This window comes from Mirounga leonina, unplaced genomic scaffold (genome assembly GCF_011800145.1).
Source record: "Mirounga leonina isolate KUSES-001 unplaced genomic scaffold, KU_Mleo_1.0 Mir_170, whole genome shotgun sequence".
NCBI lineage: Eukaryota > Metazoa > Chordata > Mammalia > Carnivora > Phocidae > Mirounga > Mirounga leonina.
In genome coordinates this window covers 123,708-147,238 of record NW_023270433.1, presented here as the reverse complement: position 1 = coordinate 147,238, position 23,531 = coordinate 123,708, and the positions used below count along the sequence as shown (strand labels likewise).

General features: G+C 53.7%; 1 protein-coding gene across 3 annotated transcripts in view; it reads left to right on the top strand.

Annotated features, from left to right (window-relative positions):
- Nucleotides 1–23,531, top strand: part of CACNA1B (calcium voltage-gated channel subunit alpha1 B) — a 186,238-nt gene that overhangs the window by 59,988 nt on the left and 102,719 nt on the right. For all 3 annotated transcript variants that reach the window (XM_035015334.1, XM_035015333.1, XM_035015332.1), the window contains 6 exons: nt 1,957–2,166; nt 6,477–6,589; nt 10,693–10,805; nt 13,122–13,253; nt 13,492–13,564; nt 21,555–21,672. In XM_035015334.1, coding sequence (XP_034871225.1) covers nt 1,957–2,166; nt 6,477–6,589; nt 10,693–10,805; nt 13,122–13,253; nt 13,492–13,564; nt 21,555–21,672 — 759 coding nt within the window. The remainder of the gene's footprint in view (nt 1–1,956; nt 2,167–6,476; nt 6,590–10,692; nt 10,806–13,121; nt 13,254–13,491; nt 13,565–21,554; nt 21,673–23,531) is intronic.

The following is a 23,531-nucleotide window of genomic DNA, read 5'->3' as shown; positions in this document are numbered from 1 at the left end:
ACACATGCACGTGCACAGAACATCATGTGACACACAGAACATCATGTAACACACATGCACACACAGAACATCACGTGACACATGCACACAGAACATCATGTGACACACATGCATGTACACACATGTGACACACAGAACATCATGTGACACACATGCACATAACATCACGTGACACACATGCACGCACAGAACATCACGTGACACATACATGTGCACAGAACATCATATGACACGCACAGAACATGCGACACACATGCACACACAGAACATCACGTGACACATGCACACACAGAACATCACGTGACACACACATCATGTGACACATGCACACGCAGAACATCACGTGACACACATGCACGTACACAGAATGTCACATGACACACAGAACATCACGTGACACGCATGCACATGCAGAACATCACGTGACACATACATGTGCATACACCGAACATCACCTGACACACACACCCTCACCCAGGGACCCGATGCCCAAGCTGACTGGGTTTGAACCCTGGGAGGCTCACACATGCCCAGGCCCTTATTGAAAACACTAGAGAGACCCTGATGTGCTGCAGAGACACGGGATGTCCTGAGAGACAGAGCCATGCACACTCACCACCTCCAAGCCCCCATGAAGACTGCTCAGTTGTTTGTCAGGGAGTGCAACGGCTCTCGTGAGGGTTCTCTCCTGCTCTCACAGAGTGTGCAATCTGGTCTGGAAGGTAGGCACAGAACAGGTCAACGAGCCAATACGGAGGCAGATGATACGCGGCTGTGATTACTGCGGGTGGGCTGATGATCCTATTTCGGAAAGAGTGCCCAGAGAAGGGTGTTTTGTGAAGCCCAGATGTGAAGCTGAGAAGCAGCCTGCTGTGGAAAGGACCAGCGGTGGGAAGCATTTTACACTTAGGGTCACGGCAGGGCAGAAGTGGCATGTACGTGGTGATGGGGGAAGGCCGTGGTAGCTTCATCGCAAACGTTCCAGAGACTGTGTTGGGTTTTGTGGGCCATACTCACCTCTGCTTCTGCACCAGGATAACAGCCATGGACCCGATGCAAGCCAAGGAGCTTGGCTGGGTTCTAGTCAAAGTACTTGAAAATAGAGGGGCACCTGGGTGGCTCAGTCATTGAGTATCTGCCTTCGGCTCGGGTCATGATCCCAGGGTCCTGGGTTCGAGCCCCACATCAGGCTCCCTGCTCAGTGGGAAGCCTGCTTCTCCCTCTCCCACTCCCCCTGCTGTGTTCCCTCTCTCACTATCTCTCTCTTTCTGTCAAATAAATAAACAAAATCTTAAAAAAAAAAAAAGTACTTGAAAATAGGGAGCCAGGGGCACCTGGGTGGCTCGGTTGGTTGGTTGGCTGCCTTCAGCTCAGATCATGATCTCAGGGTCCTGAGCTCGAGTCCCGCGTGGGGCTCTGCTTCTCCCTCCCCCTCTGCCTCTTCCCCCCTGCTTGTGTTCTCTCACCCACACTCTCTCTCTTTCAAATAAATAAATAAAATCTTCAAAAAAGACAGGTAGCCAGTGGCTGCTGATCCCTGAGTTGAAGCAGTGGGGAGGACCAGACGCTGTAGTGCTCTCCAAGGCCCATGGAGGAGCTGGGATGGCCGGGAGCATTGGGACTGCTGGAAGGTGGCCAGGAGGTGCTGGGGACCATCTGGAGCCTCGTGACGGTGGAGACCACCAAGGCTCTTGGTTCCCTCACCTGTGAAATGGGGGTGGGGTCAGGACCCACTGCAGGGGGTGCAAGGGTAATCAGCTAAATGCCAGTAGCACACAGGGTCTGACACACGCGGGGCCTTGAGCTAGACCCGGGCTGGGGCAAGTGCCCATGAAGGTGTTCTCATGGGGGAGCTATGTGTCTGAGTGGGAGGGGAAGCGTGTCCTCAAGGGTGTGTCCGTGGGGCACACGTCTGTGAGGGAGAGCGTGTCCTCAGTGAGCCCCTTGTTCCCCCAGGATCCCCCTTCACCCGTTCCAGCCTCAAGAGCGGAAAGACAGAGAGCTCGTCATACTTCCGTAGGAAGGAGAAGATGTTCCGGTTCTTCATCCGGCGCATGGTGAAGGCGCAGAGCTTCTACTGGGCGGTGCTGTGTGTGGTGGCCCTGAATACGCTGTGCGTGGCCATGGTGCATTACAACCAGCCGCAGCGGCTCACCACGGCGCTGTGTACGTAGCTGCAGCCTGGGCCTCCCCTCACCTCTTCCCGAACCACCTCTGGTCTGCAGCCTGGGAAACCTGGTTCCCAGCCTTTTGCCTTGGAATGCCCTGGGTAGGACCCCTGCACTGGCCCAAGTGCCCCCAAGGGCCTCTGCTGGGGCCTGAGCTCCCCGTCCTGGGTGCCAGGAGGCCTAGCTGATTGAACGGGTTAGAAACCCATCTGCAGTGTGGTGGGAAATGAGGCGGGGTCCAGGGCACACTGGGAGGAAGTTGATGGGGTGAGCAGGCACAAGCCAGGCCACGTGGACCTGTGTCCTGCCTTGGAAGGGCCTCAGACCCACGCACCAGAGGACTTAGCCCCTCATTCCAATCTGCCACAAGGCTGCGGCTCCCTTCCTGGACTCCTGAGGAGGAAGAGTCCTGCCTTCTAGCGCTCTTCCTGGGCTCTTTGGCTGTTTGCATTTTTTGGTTTTTGAACCTGACCAGGACTGACTTGCCCCATGTCCATGGGCCTAAGGGCCACAAGAGTCTGAGTCATGACTTCTCTTGGCCCTGGCTGCAGTTCCAAGGAGGAAAGGAAGAAGGTAACTGGGCTGGTTGAGGCCCCTTGCCCCTCTCCAGGGACCAGGGCTGACCTTCCAGGACCAACCCGTCATACCCTAGGGCTCTGCAGGCCATGGGGAGCTTGGTCTGGGTCTGTCGTCCCACCTCATGAGAGCTCTAGACACGAAGCTCCCTAGTAGTTTCTGTCCTCTGGTCAGGCCTTCGCCTTCCTGTTTCCTGGGGGTCAGCTGCAATAGCCCTGCTTGATATCTGGGGCTGATGTGGACACAGGGCCTACTGTGGATTCCCCTTGCTCTCTCCATGGGAGCCCTGTATGCCTGAAGCCTCCCTGAGGTGGCAAGAGAGTCTTTTCTCCAGAGAAGAACGCTCCTGGATCTGAGTCCTGGCCCCGGTGGGCCAGCCACACTCCCCTCTTCCAACCCTGAGCCTGTCAGCTTTAAGTAGGAGCTCAGGCAGCTCTGGAAGAGTTCTTATGAGCTCCACAGGCCACTTGAAAATGTGGGTGGGGTGACTGTTGGGGGGTGCGATGCTAACCTGCAGTTTCCCAAACTTGTACTGAAAGCTCTTGTTGTGTAATGGGGCAGGGCATAGAGGCAGAAGAAGCCAGAGGGGCCCAGGGAGCTTCCGGCAGGCAGCCTGGCTCGGGTTGCCCAGGGGAGCAAAGTGAGGAGGCGGTTTGTGTGCTTTGAACCGCCCGCTCTGGCCCCTAATCCATATATCCTGGGACCTGTACTTTGGTGTCTGGGGACTTTGTTTGGGACTGAGGTGAGTACTTTCCTCCATATCCCCTCAGGATAAAGTCTCCTCACCCTTGGGGGTTGGGTGGGGACCAGGGAGGTGGGGCTTCCTCTTGACCCCGCCAACGGTGCGGCTGTTCCTGGGGCTTCCTGGCCAGACCTTTCCTTCCCATGGAAGAAGCTGATGGTGCCCAGTCAGTCTTGTGGTTACTGCTTGTGTCCTGGGGACCTGCCACCCGACTGGGCAGGCAGCAAGCTGCAGGACCTGATCACACATCTGTTGTGTGGGAGCACAGGCCTGGGAGTGCCCAGGTGCTGGGCCAGGCCACAGGCATCCCTGGCCACGCTTCTTCCCCCTTGCTGCTTTGTCTTCCTTTGTCTTCTCTGTGGTTCCCTGGGAATTCCTGAATTCATTGTCATTACCTGGGGAAAACGGCTGGCGGGAGAGATGGGTGTATGCTGGGTCTGCACACCTCTGCTCAGTGCCCTGGGCTCTGTCCTTGTCAGCTGGGCTGGAGCTGAGGAAGGCTGATCCAGCCAGGTAAGGCAGGTCTTGCAAGAGGCAGAGGCAGTGGCTGAGGTAGGAGGGGGGTCTCCGCCAGGACTAGCTTCATTGGAGCTCCCCGGGAGGCTCTGCCCTGAGACTGGCCGGCCTGCAGAGAATGGGTTGTGTGCACCTCAGCTGTGTGTCCATCCAGGACCCACCCCCAGTACGCCACCAGAACCCCTGAGACTGAAGCCTAACTGGTGAGGGGGGAAGGAAGGGAAGCAACTGGCTGTAGGGCTTTGTCATCCTCTGAGCCCCCTGGCCTCACAGGACAGGCTTGGCCACCCTGTCCTCCGATTATGATACAGAACACGGATTAAATTCTCTGCCTCTGCCCCCTCCCCCCCGCCTTGGTGTGTGAATGCCTAGAGAGAGGGCTCATCTCTGTCTCTTCTGCAAGTTCAAAGCAGCACCAGCCTGTCAGTTGGACGAATGATTCAGGAGTGAATGAATGGATGCCCTTTCTTGGCCTCAGAGGGGAGGCTGAGCATATGAAGCCAAGGGTGTCTCTCCCGCAGGAGAGTGAAAGGGCAGGCAGGACGCTGGGGGATTCCTGGCTCTGGCTGCTCCCTTTCTCCCAGGAGGTCTTACCGTTGGCAGCTCCTGTGCCGGTTCCTTGCACTGCTCTCACATGGGTCTCCTGGGAGCAAGATCGGTGGCCGGGCAGCTGTAGCTCCAAGGTCTGGCGTGTGGGCAGGGGCACGGCCCATCTTTGTGGGCTCCTCCTCCAGGATCTGAGCTCTTCTTATGGGGTGCCCCACGGCGCAGGGGCAGGTGCCTTTGTGACCCCACGTGGAGAGGCTCTGGGACTGTGCAGGGTGTTGGGGCGTTCGGAGCTGGACTTGGGGGCAGGGCGCCGCCTCCCTACCCCCCTCGGACCTGTGGCTCAGCACAGCCAGGCCCAGGTGCCGGTCATTCAGGCCTGGCTGCAGTGGGTTCTTCTGCCTAGGTCAGTGGGCATCCGTGCCTGGCACCTTGGCCTCTTGGCTTCTCCAGGGAGTCAACTTTGCCTTCTCATTCCTTATCGCATGCCTAGCTTGGGTGCCTCCATGACTTTTTGGCTGTCTTCAGAGGCCAGGCTTGTTGTGTGAGTTGCTACCAGGAGCTGATTATCCGTGTACTCAAGCCATAGTAGGGGGCTCCCCCCCCGAGACCGTGGGCCATACAGGTCGTTGTCTGTGTGGGGCAGTGGGGCTGGTGCCTCTGTTCCTCTGCTCGTGTGCAGTTGGGCTACTGTAGATCTGCCCCCGACTGAGGCTGCTGGGTCTCTGTGGTGGAGTGCATGGTGGAGAGCTGTGCAAGAAAGCAGATGTCAGGGTCCAGAGCTATGTGGTCCCCTCTTCTGTTGTCTGTTTTATCAGGAGCTGCTTGAGGTCCAGCTTCCCAACCAGTCCGGATGCCAGAGGCCCCAGGAAGGCTGGGCTAGTGGCCTTCTGGGGACTGGACTCTCTGGAGCTTACCCTCCACTCCTGCTCAGGGCCTGGACCCTCAGGGGCAGGCTCTGCCCTGAGCTCTGAGCCGCTTCGCTGGCTTCTGCTGCTCTGGGGCCAGAGGCCATGGTGCCTGTGGGCCACTGTACAGAATAATGAGCTGATTCCAGCTCAGCACCTGGGGAGGAGGATCAGAGACAGTGACCTTGTTCTGCTTCCTGGACTTCCTGGTTTGACCACTGGCAGAGCCCGCTGCCTCTCTCGCTGTCCGGACGACCTGTTATTTCTCGCTCTGGCTGTGCGTGTTGTTCGGGCCTCGCTAGGGCTTGTGTCTTGTCTGAGTGCCTGGAATTCCCAGCATGGCCCTCAGTTCCAGTGTGGCCTCCCTTTGGTCCTGAGGCCCTTGAGGGTCTGCACTCCCAGTGGCTAGGCAGGAGGGGTCTCCTGCAGGAGGGTGAAGGTGCCCAGGAGCCTCTGTGTGGCTCGTAGAGCCAGGGGGTGGCAAGTGTTGGCGCCTCCTGGGAGCCCCATGCTGGCCGGTCCAGTATTGGGTGGTAGGTGAACACATGAACAAAGTGAAAACCAAACACGGTGATGTGGGGGTTTTGGAAGGGTTTTGGGGAAGTCCTCACGGAGGACGGGGTGATTCTGATGAGGAGGCTGAGGGTCTCCACCATGCTCAGAACATGGGGTGGGGAGCAAGCCTGAAGGCAGAAGAATGGGTCTGAGGCCGTCCTCTGGGGAGTACTGTGTGGCCCCGGAACTCACTCCCGAGCCCAGTCCCAGGCCCTCACCTCCCGCAGAGCCTGTCTCTGGGCAGCACCACATTTCAGAGTGGACAGGCATCTCTTTGGGCCCCTCCCGGTCCCAATCCGTTCATTATTCTCCTCCTGAGCTGAGACTTCTGAGCTCAGGGGCCACAGACTAGGCCTGCAGGGCTCAACCCTGGGAGGGCCCAGAGGTCTGGTGTCCTCCAGTCTGGGCTGGAGCCAGGTGGGGGGAGGCTGAGAGCTAATCCCTCTCTTCTCCGGCTTCTCCTAGACTTTGCAGAGTTTGTTTTCCTGGGTCTCTTCCTCACAGAGATGTCCCTGAAGATGTATGGCCTGGGGCCCAGAAGCTACTTCCGGTCCTCATTCAACTGCTTCGACTTTGGGGTAAGTAAGATCTTCATGAGAGGTGCTGGCTGGGGTCCAGGCGGGTCCAGCTGTATCCTTGCTCGAGAGCGCACACAGCCCCCTCCCGGAATGCTGTACCCAGTATGTGCTGTAGGACCCAGGCAGTTGAGCGCCCTGTGACCCTGTGTGGGTCAGGAAGGCTTCCTAGAGACAGGGAGAGGTCTTTGACAAAGGGGCGTCCCATCCTGGTCGGGCCCTGACTTATGGGGGCGTCAGCTGCAGGATACCCTCCTTCCCACTTCTGACCCTCTCCGTGGAATCTGCAGATCAGCTGAAGGTGCCCCCTCTGTGCCTGGTACAGCCGTCTTCCAAATGTGCCCCTGCTCCACAGAGGGCTCAGTGTCCCCAGCAGAGCTCAAGGGGCTGTGATCCTGCTCCCTCACTGTCCTGCAGATCTGGCTCTGGGCAGCTTGGACACATGCTTCAGGGAGGACCTGACAGGGGCGTGATGGTCCAGCCCTTCTCGTGGGGCTGGCCTGGGTCCCTTCACCAACCTCTGTAGGTCAGGGAGGCCTCAAAGGCAGGTGTTCAAGACTCCCTGGGACAAAGCCCTTCCCAGGCCAGCAAGCACACGGACACCTCCCTGGTGCTGAGCCCAGAGCCCAGGGAGGAGCTCTGACCCAGTGGAGGCTCTCAGTGAAAAGTGGCCGTGCCAGCCCTGAGGAAGGTTCACACCTCCGCAGAGTTCTGGTTGTAGGTAGAAGTTCAACTCAAAAATTCAGTGTGACGTTGACTTTTTCTGTCAGTGGAGTTGACGGAACATTGTGTCCGCAGCTCTGTTAAATCCTCACAAGGGCTCCCGCTTTGTAGATGAGTAACTGGAGATGTTGTGTGATTGGCCCAAGGCTGCCCAGGTACTTTGTGGGGGAGGCAGTGTGAACCCAGCAGTCTGGCCCTGGAGAAGCAGGTCTGTGCCACACAATGCTGCCTGATCTCTGGGCGAAGGAGGGGCGGTGGCTGCCCAGGGTGCGCCCTGAGACATGGACACCTGCGGTTCTTCCTGGGATGGCTTCTTGTCCCTTGCCTGCTGAGTCATGAGGAAAGCCTGTGGCTCACACAGGCCGGAGGGACCCCAAAGAGGTTAGCAGATCTCAGAGAATCCTTGATCTTGTAAATGTGATTGTATCTTCTGGTTTGAACTAACTGGATCCCAGGACATGGGAATGATTTGCACATAAGCTAACAAATTATTCCAAAATTTAGCAGCATAAAACAAGTGTGTATTATCTCACAGTTTCTATGGGTCAGGGGTCCAAGGCTGGCTTAACCAGGTGCCTGTGGCCCAGGGTCTCAGGGAAGTCACAGTGCAGCTGACAGCTGGGACGCAGCCATTCCAGCGCTTGATTAGGACAGGAGAATTTGCTTTCAAGCTCATCACATGGCTGTTGATGGGACTTCCAAGCTCACTCATGTGGTTGGTGGCAGGCCTCAGTCCCGGTCACGTGGGTCTCTCCCCAGGCTGCCTGAGTGTCTTCAGGATGTGACAGCTTGTGATCGGAGACAGAGACTGAGAGTACCCAAGACAGAAGCCACAGAAACCCAGGCTCAGAGAGACGACCCATCAGTTCTGCCATATTATATTTGTTAGGAGTGAGTCACTTGGCCCAGCCCACGTTTAACGGGGATGGGAAATATTACCCAGGGACATGAACCCCAGGAGGCAGGGTCACTGGGGGCCGTCTTAGAGGCTGCCTGCCACAGTCTATGCTCTGGTGTAGACCACATCCTTCCTGATGTAAAAGACACCCATGTCCTCCTGCTTCCCCAGCCACCTCCCATTACAGTGGCAGTTCAGAGTCCAGGGCCTTCACGAAACCAGGCCCAGGTAGAGTCACGGCTCCTCAAGGACAGCTGCTCAGTCCCTCCCCACCTGTGGACCCACGGAACTAAAAAGACAAGCTGTCACCTGCACGGTGGCAGGACTGGCATAGATGAACTGCCGTTGGCGTTCTTGTTCAAAGGGGACAGTGGGACACACAAGGGAGTCTGTGGCCCATAGCGGTTCAGGAATCCAGCTGGGAAGAGTTGGGGATCCTGGGATTAGTTCCTAAGGATTGGGAAGCCCTCTGGGCTTTTGGTTTTGGCCTCTGCATCACCTTTCTTGTTCCAGGAAAGATAGCATGTGTTTTCAGCTGGACAGTTTTCTCAGCCTGCTTCCTACCGGTAGGACTTTAGGAATCCAAAGGCTTTTGTCTTGTACCGTCTGTGTCCCTTTCAACCCAAGCTGGTGATGTCTCTGCATAGCTAAGTCTTCCAGTGTGTTATGGGTATGTTGTGAATCTTCCTGGATTCCACTTGAGGAAAGCCCTACCTAAACTCTCGCAACAGGCCCTTCCCTGTGGGGCGTCCATGCTGAGATGGCTGAGGCCAGCGCACGTTAGTGCCCTGGAGGGCTTGCTGCTCATCAAGCTGACGTGAGAGGCCGTTTCCGCAGGGACGGGCTCCCACAGTGCCACAGCTGTGTCCTGGCTTCCGCTGTGGACCGTGCCATTTCCTAACTTGGCATCCTTGGTTGTCTGGAGAGGCAGCTGACAACCCTTTCCTGTGCCTCTCCCTCTTCCCACGCCGACAGTGGGCGGCAAGAGCACCCCAGGCCGCACCTGCAGACTCTGCTTGGAGATCCCAGAGGCCTCCCCATCCATGCGGCACACTTTCTTCTCTTCACATAGCTGTGGGCAACGGTGTGGCCGAACTTCCTGCCAGTACAGAACAGGACTTCTGCCCCCCTGTCCTTCAGACCCTTATGTGCAGCCTCCGCACCTCCTCGCTGTCCAGAACCCACGGACAGGCTGGGTTCACTGACGTGCTGCTCCATGCCCAGTCTCTGGCTCCAAAGCCACTCCTACATTGGAGAGCACTCCGTTTCTGTCTCCAAAATGTGTATTGTTTTTCTTGGTGGATAACAAATTATCCCACAGTTTAGTGGCTTAAAACAACCATCATTTGTTATCTCTTATGTCAGTGGGTTGGGAGTCAGGTGGGACTTAACTGGGGGCCCCCAGCTCTCGCTCTCCCACAAGGCTGCAGTAACCGCAGGCTCTTTGGGGTGGGGAGCTCACACCCAAGCTCCTGCTTGTGGCCGACAGCCCTCAGTACCTGGTCAGGGGGGCCTCTCCCCAGGCTCCCTCATGTCCTACGTCATGGCAGCTGGGGACCTGCAACAGAGCTGAGAGCACCGCGGAGGAAGCCAGTCTTTGTGACCGAATCTCAGGGGTGATAGCCAATCACTTCTGTCACATTCTGTTTGCTAAAAGTGAGTCACTGGGTCCAACCCATCCTTGAGGGACAAGGCTATATAAGGTTGGGATACCGAGTAGTGGGGATCACTGTGGGCCATCTCAGGGGCCACCTGCGTCATGGACGAATGGGAACAAATTCTGAGGATTAAGGAAAGACAGAGATGCTGGAAGACCAACAGTAAGAACACAGATTTAGGAAACTATGAGCTCCAGCCCCAGACAAACATCCGGATGCTGTGTGCATGCTGTGGAAAATTGGTGGAGGTGCTCAGGGTCACCAACGACAGGTGGTGGCAAGCTTGTCCCATGTGTTGTGCTGCCTGGGATGTACCAGGGGTGCAGCTGTTCGGCTGTCTGGACGTCACAGGACATCAGATGGTCTCTCAGCGATACATCTGTGTTCAGCATGGAGAGATACGCAGAGGATGGCTGTGCATTTGGGGTGACCTGCCAGAGCAGATGTACAGGTTAATGGACCAGCATTAAATGCTACAGGGGTCTCCAGTCATGGCCAGGGCCTCGATCCTGGCACATTCACCGGTTTCTCAGTGCTGTGGGAGAACGTTGATGCCAAGCTGATCTGATTTGCAGCTGGCCAGTCAGGAAAGCAGTAGGCCTACGCTCGCTCCACATCCTGTGTCCCCGGGGTGCATCCAGGGTGGGCGTGTTAGGGGGCAGGTGAGCACCGGACGGTTGTGTGCTCCCCGAAGGCTGCAGGAGCTCAGTGTGAGGCGTGTACCGTGTGTTGTGGATGCTTACGGTGTGATCCAGAGGCGCTTCATGCAGAGGTGCAGGTGTGGGATGAGTGGGCCTGTACCTGAGGCTGACGCTGTCCCCGTGCAGGTCATTGTGGGGAGCATCTTTGAAGTGGTCTGGGCTGCCATCAGGCCAGGAGCCTCCTTCGGGATCAGTGTGCTGAGGGCACTCCGGCTGCTGAGGATCTTCAAAGTCACAAAGTGAGTTACCCGTGTGCTCCCGGGTGAAGGCGAGGGGGGAATGCTGGTCACATCTGAGACGGGCCTGCACAGCATGCTTCTTCCCAGGAATTCACGGTGATGGCCTTGAACTCAGATGTCCGGAATCTCTTTTTGTGCTTATACTGGTTTAAATACAAAGGACAGTTATAAAGCACCTGCCCAGCATGACTCTGTCTCGGCCCTGGGGGCCGTATCTACCCTCGGGGGTGTTCCCGATTGGCCCCGATGTTGCCGGCAGGATTCCTGGTTCTCTAGTTAGCTTGCTTCTTGCAGTTTCATACTGTGCCCTCCTTTGAAACCAGCAGTCCCATCTTTCAACTTTCAAAGGGTTACTTTGCTTCATGGTTAACAGAGAAAAAAGAAGTTATCAGATGGAAGTTTTTTTTTATCATCGCACCCCCAAGTCCTCCCACCTCCCCTGCAGCCCCACCCCAGGAAGGGAGGGAGGCCTCAACTGACTCTGACCTGACCTGAGCCGGCATGGTTCCTCCGTGGCTCCCATTCCCAGGCCCGCTTTCTCCACCCTGTGCCTGACGCGGCCCCGTTTAAGCTGTGGCAAGAGGGCAGTGACAGGCCTGTGTCTTCTCTTCTATTCCGGTTGGTTCTTTACGTAACCCTGGAAGCCATTTGCACCATTTTGTCTACGAGGGGGCTGAGGCCCAGGGCGGAGGTGTGATGCAGTTACTGAGTGAGTGCTGGTCCTCTCTGCCAGGGTTCTAGTGGTGGGAAGAGGGGGTGCGCCTCACCCATAGCCGTCTCACCCACAGCAAAGCCTGCTCTGTTCTCAGCTGGTCTTAGCTGTGGCCGCACACACACCACAGCGGGGACCTCGCCTACCCTGAATTTTGGACTCCCGTTGCATGAGTGTGTAGCCGCCCACACAGGCTCCAGCATGGATTTCCATGCAGTTCTCCCCAGCAGCCTGGACCATGACAGCTGCAGGACCCAAGGAGCAGAGCTGTCAACAGTGAGCTTGTGCAGGAGGCCCTGGGGTCCAGGTCGCCCCTCCAGTGACCTTTCAGAACCCCACTGATCTCCCCAGGGTAGATGGGAGTACAGCTGGTCTTCTCCAGTCTGTTTTCAGTCCAAACCTGAGACCATTTGAAGACATGATGGTGTCATTGCGGGAGAGTGTGGGGAGAGTCTGGTCTAGCTGAGTCCACAAACACTGCTGGACGTCTCGTGTGGCCACGAGACAGCAGCAGCCAGTCCTCTGTTGCTTCCCCACGCTGTGCTGGTACCTCGCTCCAGGAGGTGACTGCAAGACCTGCCTTCACCTTGGTGGTGGGGCCTGGTGTTTTAGGGACGCTGCTTCCTTCCAGAAGCCAGGCCACCCCTGTCCTGAGGAGGGCTGGCTTTCCCAGAGTTTTGCAGCCCATCTTCCATGAACCCTCAAGTGCCTTGTAAGAGAATCCATGGAAGATAGGTGAGCCTCTGTGCCATTGGCCCTTGGGAGGACAGGGCCAGGGATGCTCAGTGACTGCTGTCTGTCCTGCCACTCCCACCTGTCCACGGTGATGGAGACACAGAGGTGTGTAGTATGTCTCGAGGTGACTGGAGGGAAAGCCACATGCCCCGACCTCTTCTGGGGAGGAGCTCTCCAGATGCGGACATGGGGTTGGACCCCCAGTCACCCCGTGAGTGAGCTATCAACAGCCGGGCCACCACGGACTTTAGTGGGGCCCGTGTGCCATGGGGTCCAGTTGCATGAGACATGCCCAGAGACATGGTCTCTGCCCTCCAGGAGCGTTTGAAGAGTGTGACGGAGGGGTGGGCATTGTGGGGTGCCAGGGAAATGGTCTCGCAGTGCCGTCGCCCCTGATCCACGCTGTGTCCTGGGCCCTTGCTGAGAGGGGCATTCACACCGGGTTATACATCACGCCTCACAGCCCTGAGGACCGGCTTGATGCAGGCCAGTGGGGCTGATTGTGTTCTGCTCCAGCTCCTTCTCTACTCGTGGTCTGAGCAGAGATGCCTGGAAGCTGCTTGGGTGTTGAGGGGTGGAGAGGGATCGGGCGCCATTCTGCCAGGCAGAGTGACAGGGGCAGGTTCGGGAGATGAGGGTGAGTCCCGCAATGGACACAGGATCTCTGCCGCGCCCCCAGAACCCCCAGTGGAGGATCTGGAACTCTCTGGAGAAGAGCTCTGGCCTCCAGGTGTGGGGCCTTTGGGGTTTAGAAGGCCTCGGAAACCACAGGTGTGACTGGGAGAGCCCTGGAGTGTGGCATCTGCATGCGGGCAGGCGCCTCCGCGTGGGCGCAGCTGGGCGTGGACACACCCCACCTGCCCCGACAGGTACTGGAGCTCCCTGCGGAACCTGGTGGTGTCTCTGCTCAACTCCATGAAGTCCATCATCAGCCTCCTCTTCCTGCTGTTCCTGTTCATCGTGGTCTTCGCTCTGCTGGGCATGCAGCTGTTTGGGGGACAGTAAGTGGGCCCTGGAGGGGGTCGTATGAGGCTGAGGGCCCCACTGGGGAGGCAGAGCTCAGAACAGATGTACTGCTCAGGCCCCCTCCACCTGTCTGCCGCCTGGAGGTCCCCCAGGGGGACAATGGCGCCGAGCACACAGCCCACCCACAGCCTGGGACAGTGTTGCAAGCCGAGGTGCCAGATCCCTTGGCCTCTGGTGGGGCGGCCTCTTTCCAAGACTTCTTGTTCTCCTCAGGTTCAACTTTAAGGATGAGACCCCGACAACGAACTTTGACACTTTCCCCGCGGCCATTCTCACTGTCTTCCAGGTAAGGCTCCTGGCTCTTGGCATACTCCTGGCCTGCTCAGCTCTCCAGGTATGGGGAAGGCAGCCTTCCCTGTCAGCATCTGCACAGCCAGACAGCCACCATTTCAGACAGAACTTTCCAGAAAACAGGAGAGAACAAGTGGGAGATGAGCATAGGGAGGTCTCCAGTCCGTGGGACTCTGTCACCAAGTCTAGAGCCTGGGTCTGGAGGGAAACCGGGTCCCAAGAAGCATGAGTTCCCTGGGGGTTCAACGGTCCTGTGGCCACTGGGCTTCAGGCCGCCACCTTCTCTCCCAGCCCCTAGGACCTGGAGTTACAGCTGTCTTACCCTTTGAGAATAAAACAACAGAGTGCTATCCATGCTTCTCCCTCCTGTTTGTCAGGCCCAGGGGTCCTTCAGTTCTCTTTTGTGTCTGGAGATCACGCCCGCCACGGCTCCTGGGGAAGCTGAGTCCTCTGTGAGGCAAACCTTGTCACTCAGGCGATCTCTGCCCTCTCGGAGGGGTTCCCATTTGAAGACTCTCTTGGTTGAGCAACTGGCCCCCTTGCAGGGCTGTAGCGCCCCGGCACCCCGATGCCCCCCATGACTGGCCTCACCGATAGGATAGTCCAAGTGTTTCTGTCTTATGAAGCCTCCTCGGATGCCATGCCTGCTGTTGAGCAGGTTGGGGTGGGTTGTTGTTTGCCCAGGGTGACTCTTAGGGAAGTCCAACAGGCTCAGCTTAGCCCCTGGCCTCTGGGGCTGCCCTTGGTCTCCAAGTTGGGGCCTCTAGCAGAGGGCGGCCATGACCTTTCCTGTGCAGTGTGATCTGTTCAGTGATGGGAAGGAGCTCCTAGGGCTGCCCTGTGGGACCTTGGAAGTCAGGCAAGGGGAATCGGCGGGAATGTGTTCCAGACACCGCAGTAGGAAGGTGAGTGGAGTCAGGGCAGCAAAGGCATAGGGTTTGTGGCAGAAGGATTGGGGCTGGCAGAGGTCAAGTTGGATGGGCCTTCAGAGCCAGGCCCACAGGCTTCGCCAAAGCAGGGAGGTGACATGATTGACAGAGCTCTGCTTTGTTCTGTCTGTTATAGGAAAGGAGTGGAATGTGGTTGGTTAATGGTGGTGGTGTGGGACAGAGGGGAAGAGGAAGTCAAAGTTAGAGGGAAAAGATGGGTTCTTCTGGTCAGATGATGCTCTGGTTTGGACCTCAGACCCCCCTCTGCTCTGGAACATGGCAATAAGAGAATAAATACACCTAGAAATTAAAAGGATCCAGCCAAGCAGAAAACAAACTGTGGGCTGGAAATGGAATAGTAAGGAGAGATGCAGAGGCCGGGGCACCTGGGATGTGGTCCGGGCGAGGCAGGCGGGCTGGGCATCAGAAGCATCCATGTGTGGCCTGCCTGACTCGTTGCTGCGGAAGGTGTGTGGCCCTTTGAGGAACAGAGGAGCAGAGCTGGGAGAGGGTGACTATGGCTGGGGGAGGCCGAGAAGTTCGCAGGAGCAGATGGCTGGCCAGGCCAGGCTTGCACATTCCATGGATGGTGCTGGGCCGGGGCCTGAGATCCCAGGATGGGAGCTCACTCTTGCTTCTGAACGGGGCTGGAAGGGGTAGGGAGAATGTGTGACCAAGAAGAAAACAACATCAGGTCTGCTCATGGTGAGCAGGCAGACTGAACCATGGTGAAGCTGATCCCACCGAAGAGGGCGGACAACATGTGCAGTCGGAAGGTGAGCTCACTCCAAAAGAAATGGGAATAAGAGAACAATGCAGGTGACTTTGCATCAAATGTGCTTGAGATCTACCCAGTGTTTGAGGAAGAACTTGTAACACATAACACAGAATTATGGAAGAAAATACCCGAGAACCAAGAATAGGTTAATATGAAAAAGAACTAAGTAGAAATCCTAAGAATGAAAAACAGTGCTCTTTAAATAGAAAATTAAAGGGCCAGATATACCGTGGACACGACCTAAGAAAGGATGGGTGAGCTGGAAGATGTGGGGGAACTTGGGGGTGAAGCCCAGCACTGTCCCGGGCGAGTCTTAGAGGGCGTGCACTCGGAGGGCCAAGCAAGAGTAATGTCAAACCTGGATGTGTTGTGATAAAGAGAGAGATTCCCCACAGAAGAATGACAGTCTGACGGCAAGGGTTGGGGAAGGAACTTTGAAATCCTGGGGAACAGCCCCCATGACCCCAGAATGCCGATCCAGAGAGCTGAGGTTCAAGCTCAAGGGGGAGCTGGACACGTTCAAATGCAGATATGGAGAGCTACCAACCCCTGATTGCTGAAAGCACCACAGACGTTTATACATTTAGCAAAGCCAATGATTTAGAAAAAAAAAATAATAATAACATTACACTAACCCAAGAAGAAATTAAAGACCTGAACTATTTCAGAAATGGAATGATTAAAAATCTGCCTACCCAAGCCACCATGTTCTGGTAATTTTATGAGTGAATTCTACTAAAATTTAAGAAAGACGTTATTCCAATTTTATGCAGATGACTCCAGAGAAGACAAAAAGGAAGGTACCTGGCTGGCTTTAAGAGACTGGAATAACCTTGATAAAACACCATAACTGAACTAATGTGAGTCCACTGCTTGGTGACTCACAGGAAGAGACTACAGCGGGAGGTGGGTTGTTGCACAAAGGAAGCTTTTATTTGCAGTAAATAAAGAGATCACCGGGAATAACTTCCGAAGCCATGACTCCCCATGTGGGGATGAGTGGGTTCCTTTGATTTAGGGCTCAGATGAATATTCAGAAAGGGGAGCTTTGTCAGTGCATATAGAGGTGGGCATAAGGTCACACATGCACACTCAGGAAACATGTCTATACATGCATTGTTCGTATGTCATGCTAATGGGGTTTGTGCTCCCCCGTGGAAGGAGACTTTCATATTAGAATGAGGCAGAGGGAACTGCCCCACACCTACACAGGTGGGAGTCAGTGACTGAGCTCTTCCTGAAAAGACAGGTTAACATTCATGTGAATAAGAGGGGGGGTCAGTGGGGGTCTTAGGTCATGATCACAAATGCAGAGACAGAAGGGAAGTAATATCTAATCAAATTGGATATGCTTGTAAATTAACAAATCATCTTTATGATCAACTTGACTTTATCCTGGAAATGCAAGATGACTTAACATTGGAAAGCCTATTAATGTAATTCATCATCTTAGCCAATTAAGGAAGGAAAACACCGTGTGATCAGAAAAAACATGTGACTCCAGCAAGACCATGGCACAGAGTGAGAGGACAGGAGAAACAAGATCGGGAGATTTGTTCACTGTGGAAGCTGGGTGATGAGAACATGGGGATTCAGTACACTCTATGTATGTCTGAAAATGTGCATAATACATTTTTTCTGAAAAGGTAAGATCACATGATAAAGCCCAACACTCCTTTCAAGTAAAAAGTCTTAGCAGATTATGCTGGTGTCTGTGGTCTGCAGTAGGACAAGAAAATATGGAACACAATTTCTCAGGATTGATAAGGAAAAAAGAACACAGCTAAAATATTTGTATACACAGAAAACTCAAGTGTTGTGATTGCAGATGGTATGGGACAATTTGGTTATCCATAGAGCAAAACATGAAATTGGGTTCCTAATTTGTTCCATATTTGAAATCAGTTTGGATAGATTAAGACCTAAATGTGAAGAGCAAATCTGAAATTTTAGGGGGATGTACAGGAGTGTAATGGTACTAACTCAAGGTGGGGAAATCCTTCTTAAGATATAAGAAGCACAGATCGTAAAGGAAAATACTGACAAATTTGACCGTTAAAATAGAAATGACTGTGCATCAAAAGACACCACGAAAAGGTTGAAAAAAATTCATGAACTTGGAGAAGACATTTCCACAGTATTAGAATAACCACTGAAGTGTCCAAGACATATCAAGAACTTCCACAAATCAAAGAGAAAGACAAATAGTATCATAGGGAAAGGCAGAGTGTAAATAAGCATCTCATAGGAGAGGAAGTTGGGCTGACAAATAAACCAGTAAGAACAATTACCAATGTTGCTAGAGATGCAAATTAAACCCAGCATGAGACAACCTCTCCACCTGTCAATTTAGCAGAAGTTAAGAAATCTAATATCAAGTTATAGAGGAGATGTGGAGAAATGAAGATTCTTTTATGCTCTTGGAGGGTTGGTAGAACCACTGTGGGTAGTAATGTCATAAAACCTAATACCTGGAACTTGTATGGGAGTGGTTCCTGTTGTGGGTCTGTGCTCGGGAAAGTCTTCTGCCCAACTGCACAAGGAGATGCATGTGAGGCATCACAGCAGCATCACTTATAATAGCAAAAAACTGGGAGTCACCAAAAATGTCCATCGTCACAAGAATGGATAAGAAAAGTGTGTTGTATTATCTGTACAGCATGAATGACCTAGAATTAAATGTGTTAATGTGGATGAATCTTACAAATATAATATTAAGCAAAAAAAAAAAAAAAAGTAAGATTCAGAATAATGCACAACATATGATACTATTTAAATAAGGATGAAAACATGCAAAACAGTGTTGTTTATGGCATCCATGCAGTTAAAGTATAAAAGCTTACATGGGAATGAGAAACACCAGATTCAGGGTGCTGTGCTGCTGGGAGGTGGGCTGGAGGAGTTCTACTCAAGGGGCACCACCTCCCTTTGAATGCTCCCTTTCAAGCCAGGTAGTGGGTACATGGAGGTTTGTTAAAAATTATTCATCTTTCCTTTCTGAATGTGTGAAATAGTACATAATTAAAAAATCAAAGGATACAAAAAGATAAACTAAGTAGAAATCATCAAAAAGAAAGCTGGTATAATAATAACATCAGCCAAAATTCAAGTTAAGGGAAAAAAGCTTTAGTAAAAATAAAGAAGTGCATTACAGAACAACAAAAAGAAGGCAGCAATCATGAACCTGCATGACCTAACAACATGAACTAAAAATATACTGAGCAGGGGCGCCTGAGTGGCTCAGTCAGTTAAGGTGCTGCCTTCGGCCCAGGTCACTGATTCCAGGGTCCTGGGATCGAGCCCCACGTCGGGCTCCCCACTGAGCGGGGAGCCTGCTTCTCCCTCTCCCTCTACCTGCCACTCCCCCTGCTTGTACTCTCCCTCTCTCTCTAAAAAAAAAAAAAAAAATCCTTAAAAAAAAAAAAAATCCCTGCCCTCAAAAAGCAGGGATTAATTCTAAAAAAAAAAAAAATATATATATATATATATATATATATATATATACTGAGCAGCAACTGATAGAAACACGTGGAAGTCCACATCGGTCTATGGAACTCTGCACCCAGCCAACAGCAAACAAAACAGTCATCGTTTGGGACACCTAGGACATTCACAGAAACTGACCACTTGTTAAGTCACCCAGGAAATTCCTACAAATCTTGGAGAATTGTCATCCTACAGAGCACATTCTTGATGTAATGTAAATAAACAAACCATGTGTAAAAACTTATTTAAAACCTTCGCCAGATTTGAAAGCTGAAGGACTGAGCTAAAGAAGACATCACAATGGACCTTACAAAATACTTAAAAGTGAACAATGACATCAAAACTTATGGAATGACGTGGAAACAATACTTGGAGGAAAATTTATAATCTCAAATGCAGTCATGAAAATAAAAGAAAGACTGGAAATAAAACTAGTGATGTACTCATCTTAAAAACCTAGAGAAGAGAACGGGTAAACCAAAGAAAAATTGAAAGCAGGAAAAAATGGTTAATAAGCAGACATTAGTGATACAAAACTAAAACAGCAAGGCAACAAAATCATATAAAGCTTGCTCTCAGGAAGACTCAGACAGACAGCATCGTGGCAAGACTGGCCGAGAGAAAAGGCGCAGAAGAAAAGTATAGCCTGGAAGGGAGGCCTACCTGCATGAAGGGAGAGATCGTTTTAAATCCCCAAGGATATTATGGTCGGAGATTTGAAAACTAAGATGAAAACGCACTGTTACAGGAAAACCTCAAACACATAAATTAGCTCAAGAAGAAATTAAAAACCTGGATAGCTTTCTAACCATTAAAGACAAGGGATCTGTAGAGCTCTTTTCCTGCCCTGGGCCTGGCAGGTATAAGGGGAGTCCTACCAAGTGCATAAAATTCACTTGTGCTGCTGAACACAAGATCAACATACAGAAACGTAGCTTTCCTATGACCTAACCGTTCAATTAGAAAATTCAATTAAAATGAAATATTTCATTCCAGAGGCAGCAAAAGCTACGAGGCACCCAGAGATCTACAAACAGCATGCAAGACTTTTATGGATGAAATCAGGACTTGTTGTCAAAGGACCCACAGATCTGGGTACACAGGGGGTATATTTATAATGGGGAGTGGCAAAGACATCTGCTCTCCTAATTTAGTCTCTTGGAATTCAGCATATTGATAATGTGGAAGAGTCAACGTCCAAGAACCGTCAAGACGATTCAGGAAGGAGGGGTCTGCCTCACCATGTGTCAAGAGTTTTTACGAAGCAGGAGGATAGTGAGGTATGAAGAGCAGACCAGAGAAGCCAGAAAGGTGGCCAGGCTAGGTCGGAAGCTGGCCGTAGGAGGAGGATGGGCACAGAGTATTTTAAAAAGTAGGTCTGTGCGACTCAGCTGTCCACTGGGAGAAAGGCTGATCTTCATCCCTGAGTGTACACAGAACAGTAATCACAAACTCCAGGTGGATTCCAAACCTAACTGTGAAAAACCAGACTTTAAAATGGTTTGAAGAAAATACAGAAGAATATTTGTATTGCCTTCAAATGGAGAGGAATTTCTTAGATGCAGGGACTTTGTCATAAAACAGAGGCCAGCTGCGAGCATTTCCAGTAGTTCTGCAGACAGAGGGCAGCAATGAGCAAGAACACACGGAACACACGGGAAGTCTCAGTCAGTGGGAGGGAGGTGAGGCGTCCGGGATGTGAGACGGTCGAAGAGGCCCCAGAGGACGACACCTGACCAGCTGGCCCTCTCACTCCTCAGCCCGAAGCAGCGCCCACCACAGGCGTAGCCTAGGGTGAGCGCCTCGGAAACCCCTTGTAAAGTCGGAGGTGCACACGGCCTGCTGCCTGGCCGTCCCAGCTGTGGGCAGACCTTCCACGAGTGCAGCGAGACTCGGTAGCAAAATCCTGGAAAGAAGGAAGCTGCCAGTCAAGAGGCGTGTGGGTTGTTGGCCTGAAGGTTTAGTGTTCGGTGGGGGACAGGAGTAGGTGGATTTGTGTGCCTCGTGTGGATAAACTTCAAAGATACGATACTGAGTGAGGACAGCAAGCTGAAGAACGGTGTGTGTCGTTTGATACCTTCCTGTGAGTGTTTCAAACACGCGTGGTGTATTTTGTTTATAGATGCATGTGTGTCGTGTGAGTGGAACTCTGCTGACATTGTTCCTCACCAGGTTTGTGATTGGGGTCGTCTGTTGGGAGTGATCACGGGCAGTGGGACCTGATGCAAACGGGACAAATGTGAGCAGTGTCCATTTTGATTGGTGGACACGTGAATGTCTGTTATGTTCTCCTCTTGTACTTTTCCAAAAATACAGCAGCAAAGAGAGACATGTTTCCTAATGGGGCAAGGGTTGCATTTAGCCACGCTCTTTGCTGGACCCACTGTCACCTAGACTGTCACATCATGGCCCAGGCGGCTCTGGGAGTGGGGAGTTCTGCCTCCCCAGCCAGGCCTAATCTCCCCAGCTCATTGCTACAGTTCTCCTCCTTGCCTTTGCTCACCTCTTCCTTCGGCCTGGGGCTCCCTTCCATTTTTGGCCGAAAAGCTAGAGCACATTCATCTTTCGAGGCCGGACCCAGCTCAGCAGCCGTGTCTTTCTGGAAGTTTTTCTGGAGGACCGTGGGCCACCTTGACCTCCAGAAGCACCATCATCTAGAAACCCGTGTGTCTGTGCACATGTGCCCGTGGGTTCTTGGGATGTAGCCATGTCTTGACCCTGAGCGTGCACATGCATGTGCATGTGGGTGAAGTGGCCATGCAGGCATACCCTGTGGTGCTGTCCCTCCACAGATCCTAACAGGAGAGGATTGGAATGCAGTGATGTATCACGGGATCGAGTCGCAAGGTGGAGTCAGCAAAGGCATGTTCTCCTCCTTTTACTTCATTGTCCTGACGCTGTTTGGAAATTGTATCCTTCTTTGGGGCTGGGATGCAGTGTGGTTAGTGCTTGGTCTGGGCCTGCCTCTCCCTCTTCCCCCAGGAGGACGTGGGGGGGGGGCGGCGGTTGTTGGCCACAAATATGAGAGGTACCTTCTCATCAAGTGTGAACGATGTAGCTCTTCCCTCAGGGGAGCTGGCTTAAGTCTAGATGGTGACTATTCTCCAGGCAGCCTGAGCTTGGGGGTTCCGGAGGCTGTGGGGGCTGAGGTTGATGGAAGCATGAGTTGCATGTACGGTACCCAGAGGGAGATGGTATGGTCAGTGGCAGGCTCAGGAGGGTTACTATGGGAAGACGTGGGCTTTGAACACTGATGGCAGTGGGTTTGGTTTTGTTTTGTTTGGCCACTTTAATTCAGTAATTAAATTTTGGCCCTGGGCTTTTAAAAAACTGTTCCCTGCTGAAAACATCATACCTGTGGAGAAATATGAAGCAAGGTTTCCTGTGGTGGGTGGCTGTTGGGCTCGTGTTTCAGGACCTCAGGATGGGAGGGTGGGTCTGGGGTCCGGGAAAGCCTAGCAGCTTGGTGGCGGCTCTGCCTTAGGCAGGCCACCTGGGAAGAGGAGGCTGCAGGGCTCATGATGGGGGCAGTGTTGAGGGCCAGGAGAGGTGAGGTGTGAATGTGGCCCCACTGCTCAGGGGGGAAATTCAGGATAAGCAGGGGCACTTGGGTTCTCAAACTCTTCTGTACATCAGAGTCCCCCAGGGGTGGTTAACGCTCAGGTTCCAGCCCACAAATGTGATGCTAACATGCTCCCCTGGGAGTGCTGATGCTGTGGCCTGGGGACCCCCACTTTGAGATCTGCTGCAGTAAATAGCCCGCAGAGCCCGGAGAAAGATCTGTGAGTGGCCTTCTCCCAGACTGACCTACCGGCTCGGCCGTATTTCCCTGCACGCACACCTGGACATGTGACCCTGTTCGCCCCTCCTCGCCCCTGCCTTGCAGGCTCTCACGCCAGTCTGTGACCTGTGACCCTGCAGACCTCATTCTCTTTGCCTGCATTCGCCCCAGAGGGGCTGCGCACATCTGTCCGCCCTGTGTAGTTCAGGGCCTGGACCCCAGGGCAGGGAGCCCTGTCTCTGTGGGGGCTGAGCAGGAGGCCCACCAAGGAGGAGTCAGGGGCTCAGAGGGGCAGTGTTTGTTCACTGTTTAGCAGGCGGGTGGGACTTGGGGGCTGGCTGACCGGAAACCCGGAAGTGGCAGCCAAGGTTGTCGGAGAGGAAAGGGGCCTGCAGTGTTGACCTCAAATGATGGGGGTAAGGGTGGGGAATAGCTGCTCTCCAGAAGGAGGGGCCACCCCCCCCCCCCCCCCCCCCCCCCCCCCGGGGAGCGGCCTGCAGCTCCTCACCCCTTTCTGACCCTGCACCGTCAGGCCAGGTGTGTCAGTGGTCAAGCCTCGTGCTAGCCAGTGGGAATCGTTCCCTCTGCCTCTGTGCCCCTCTCTGGCTGGGCCCTGAGCTCCAGGTGTGGGAAGGCCTCTGAGGGTGCTCGTGGCTGTGGTTAGTGCAGGGAAGTGGCCCCCAGCCTCAGTGTCTATCCTCTGGGCTCTGCTGGAGTCCTGAGCAGCCTTGCCTATGAGGCGGCACCCTGGCACGTGGGTCCCCTTGAGTCTCGGGGGCATCTGCTTGCCAGACTGGGTCCTGACCAGCAGCAGTCATCGCTGTTGGCCTCATGCAAAGCTAGAGGCTACGCAAGGCTTGCCCTGGCAGGAACAACGGCCAGGTTGGGGTTAGGGGGGTGAATCCCCAGGCCTGTGGCTAAGGAGCTCAGTTCTGGGGCTCTGACTGGGGTGACTTCGCCCCCAGAGGACATCGGCAATGTCTGAGAC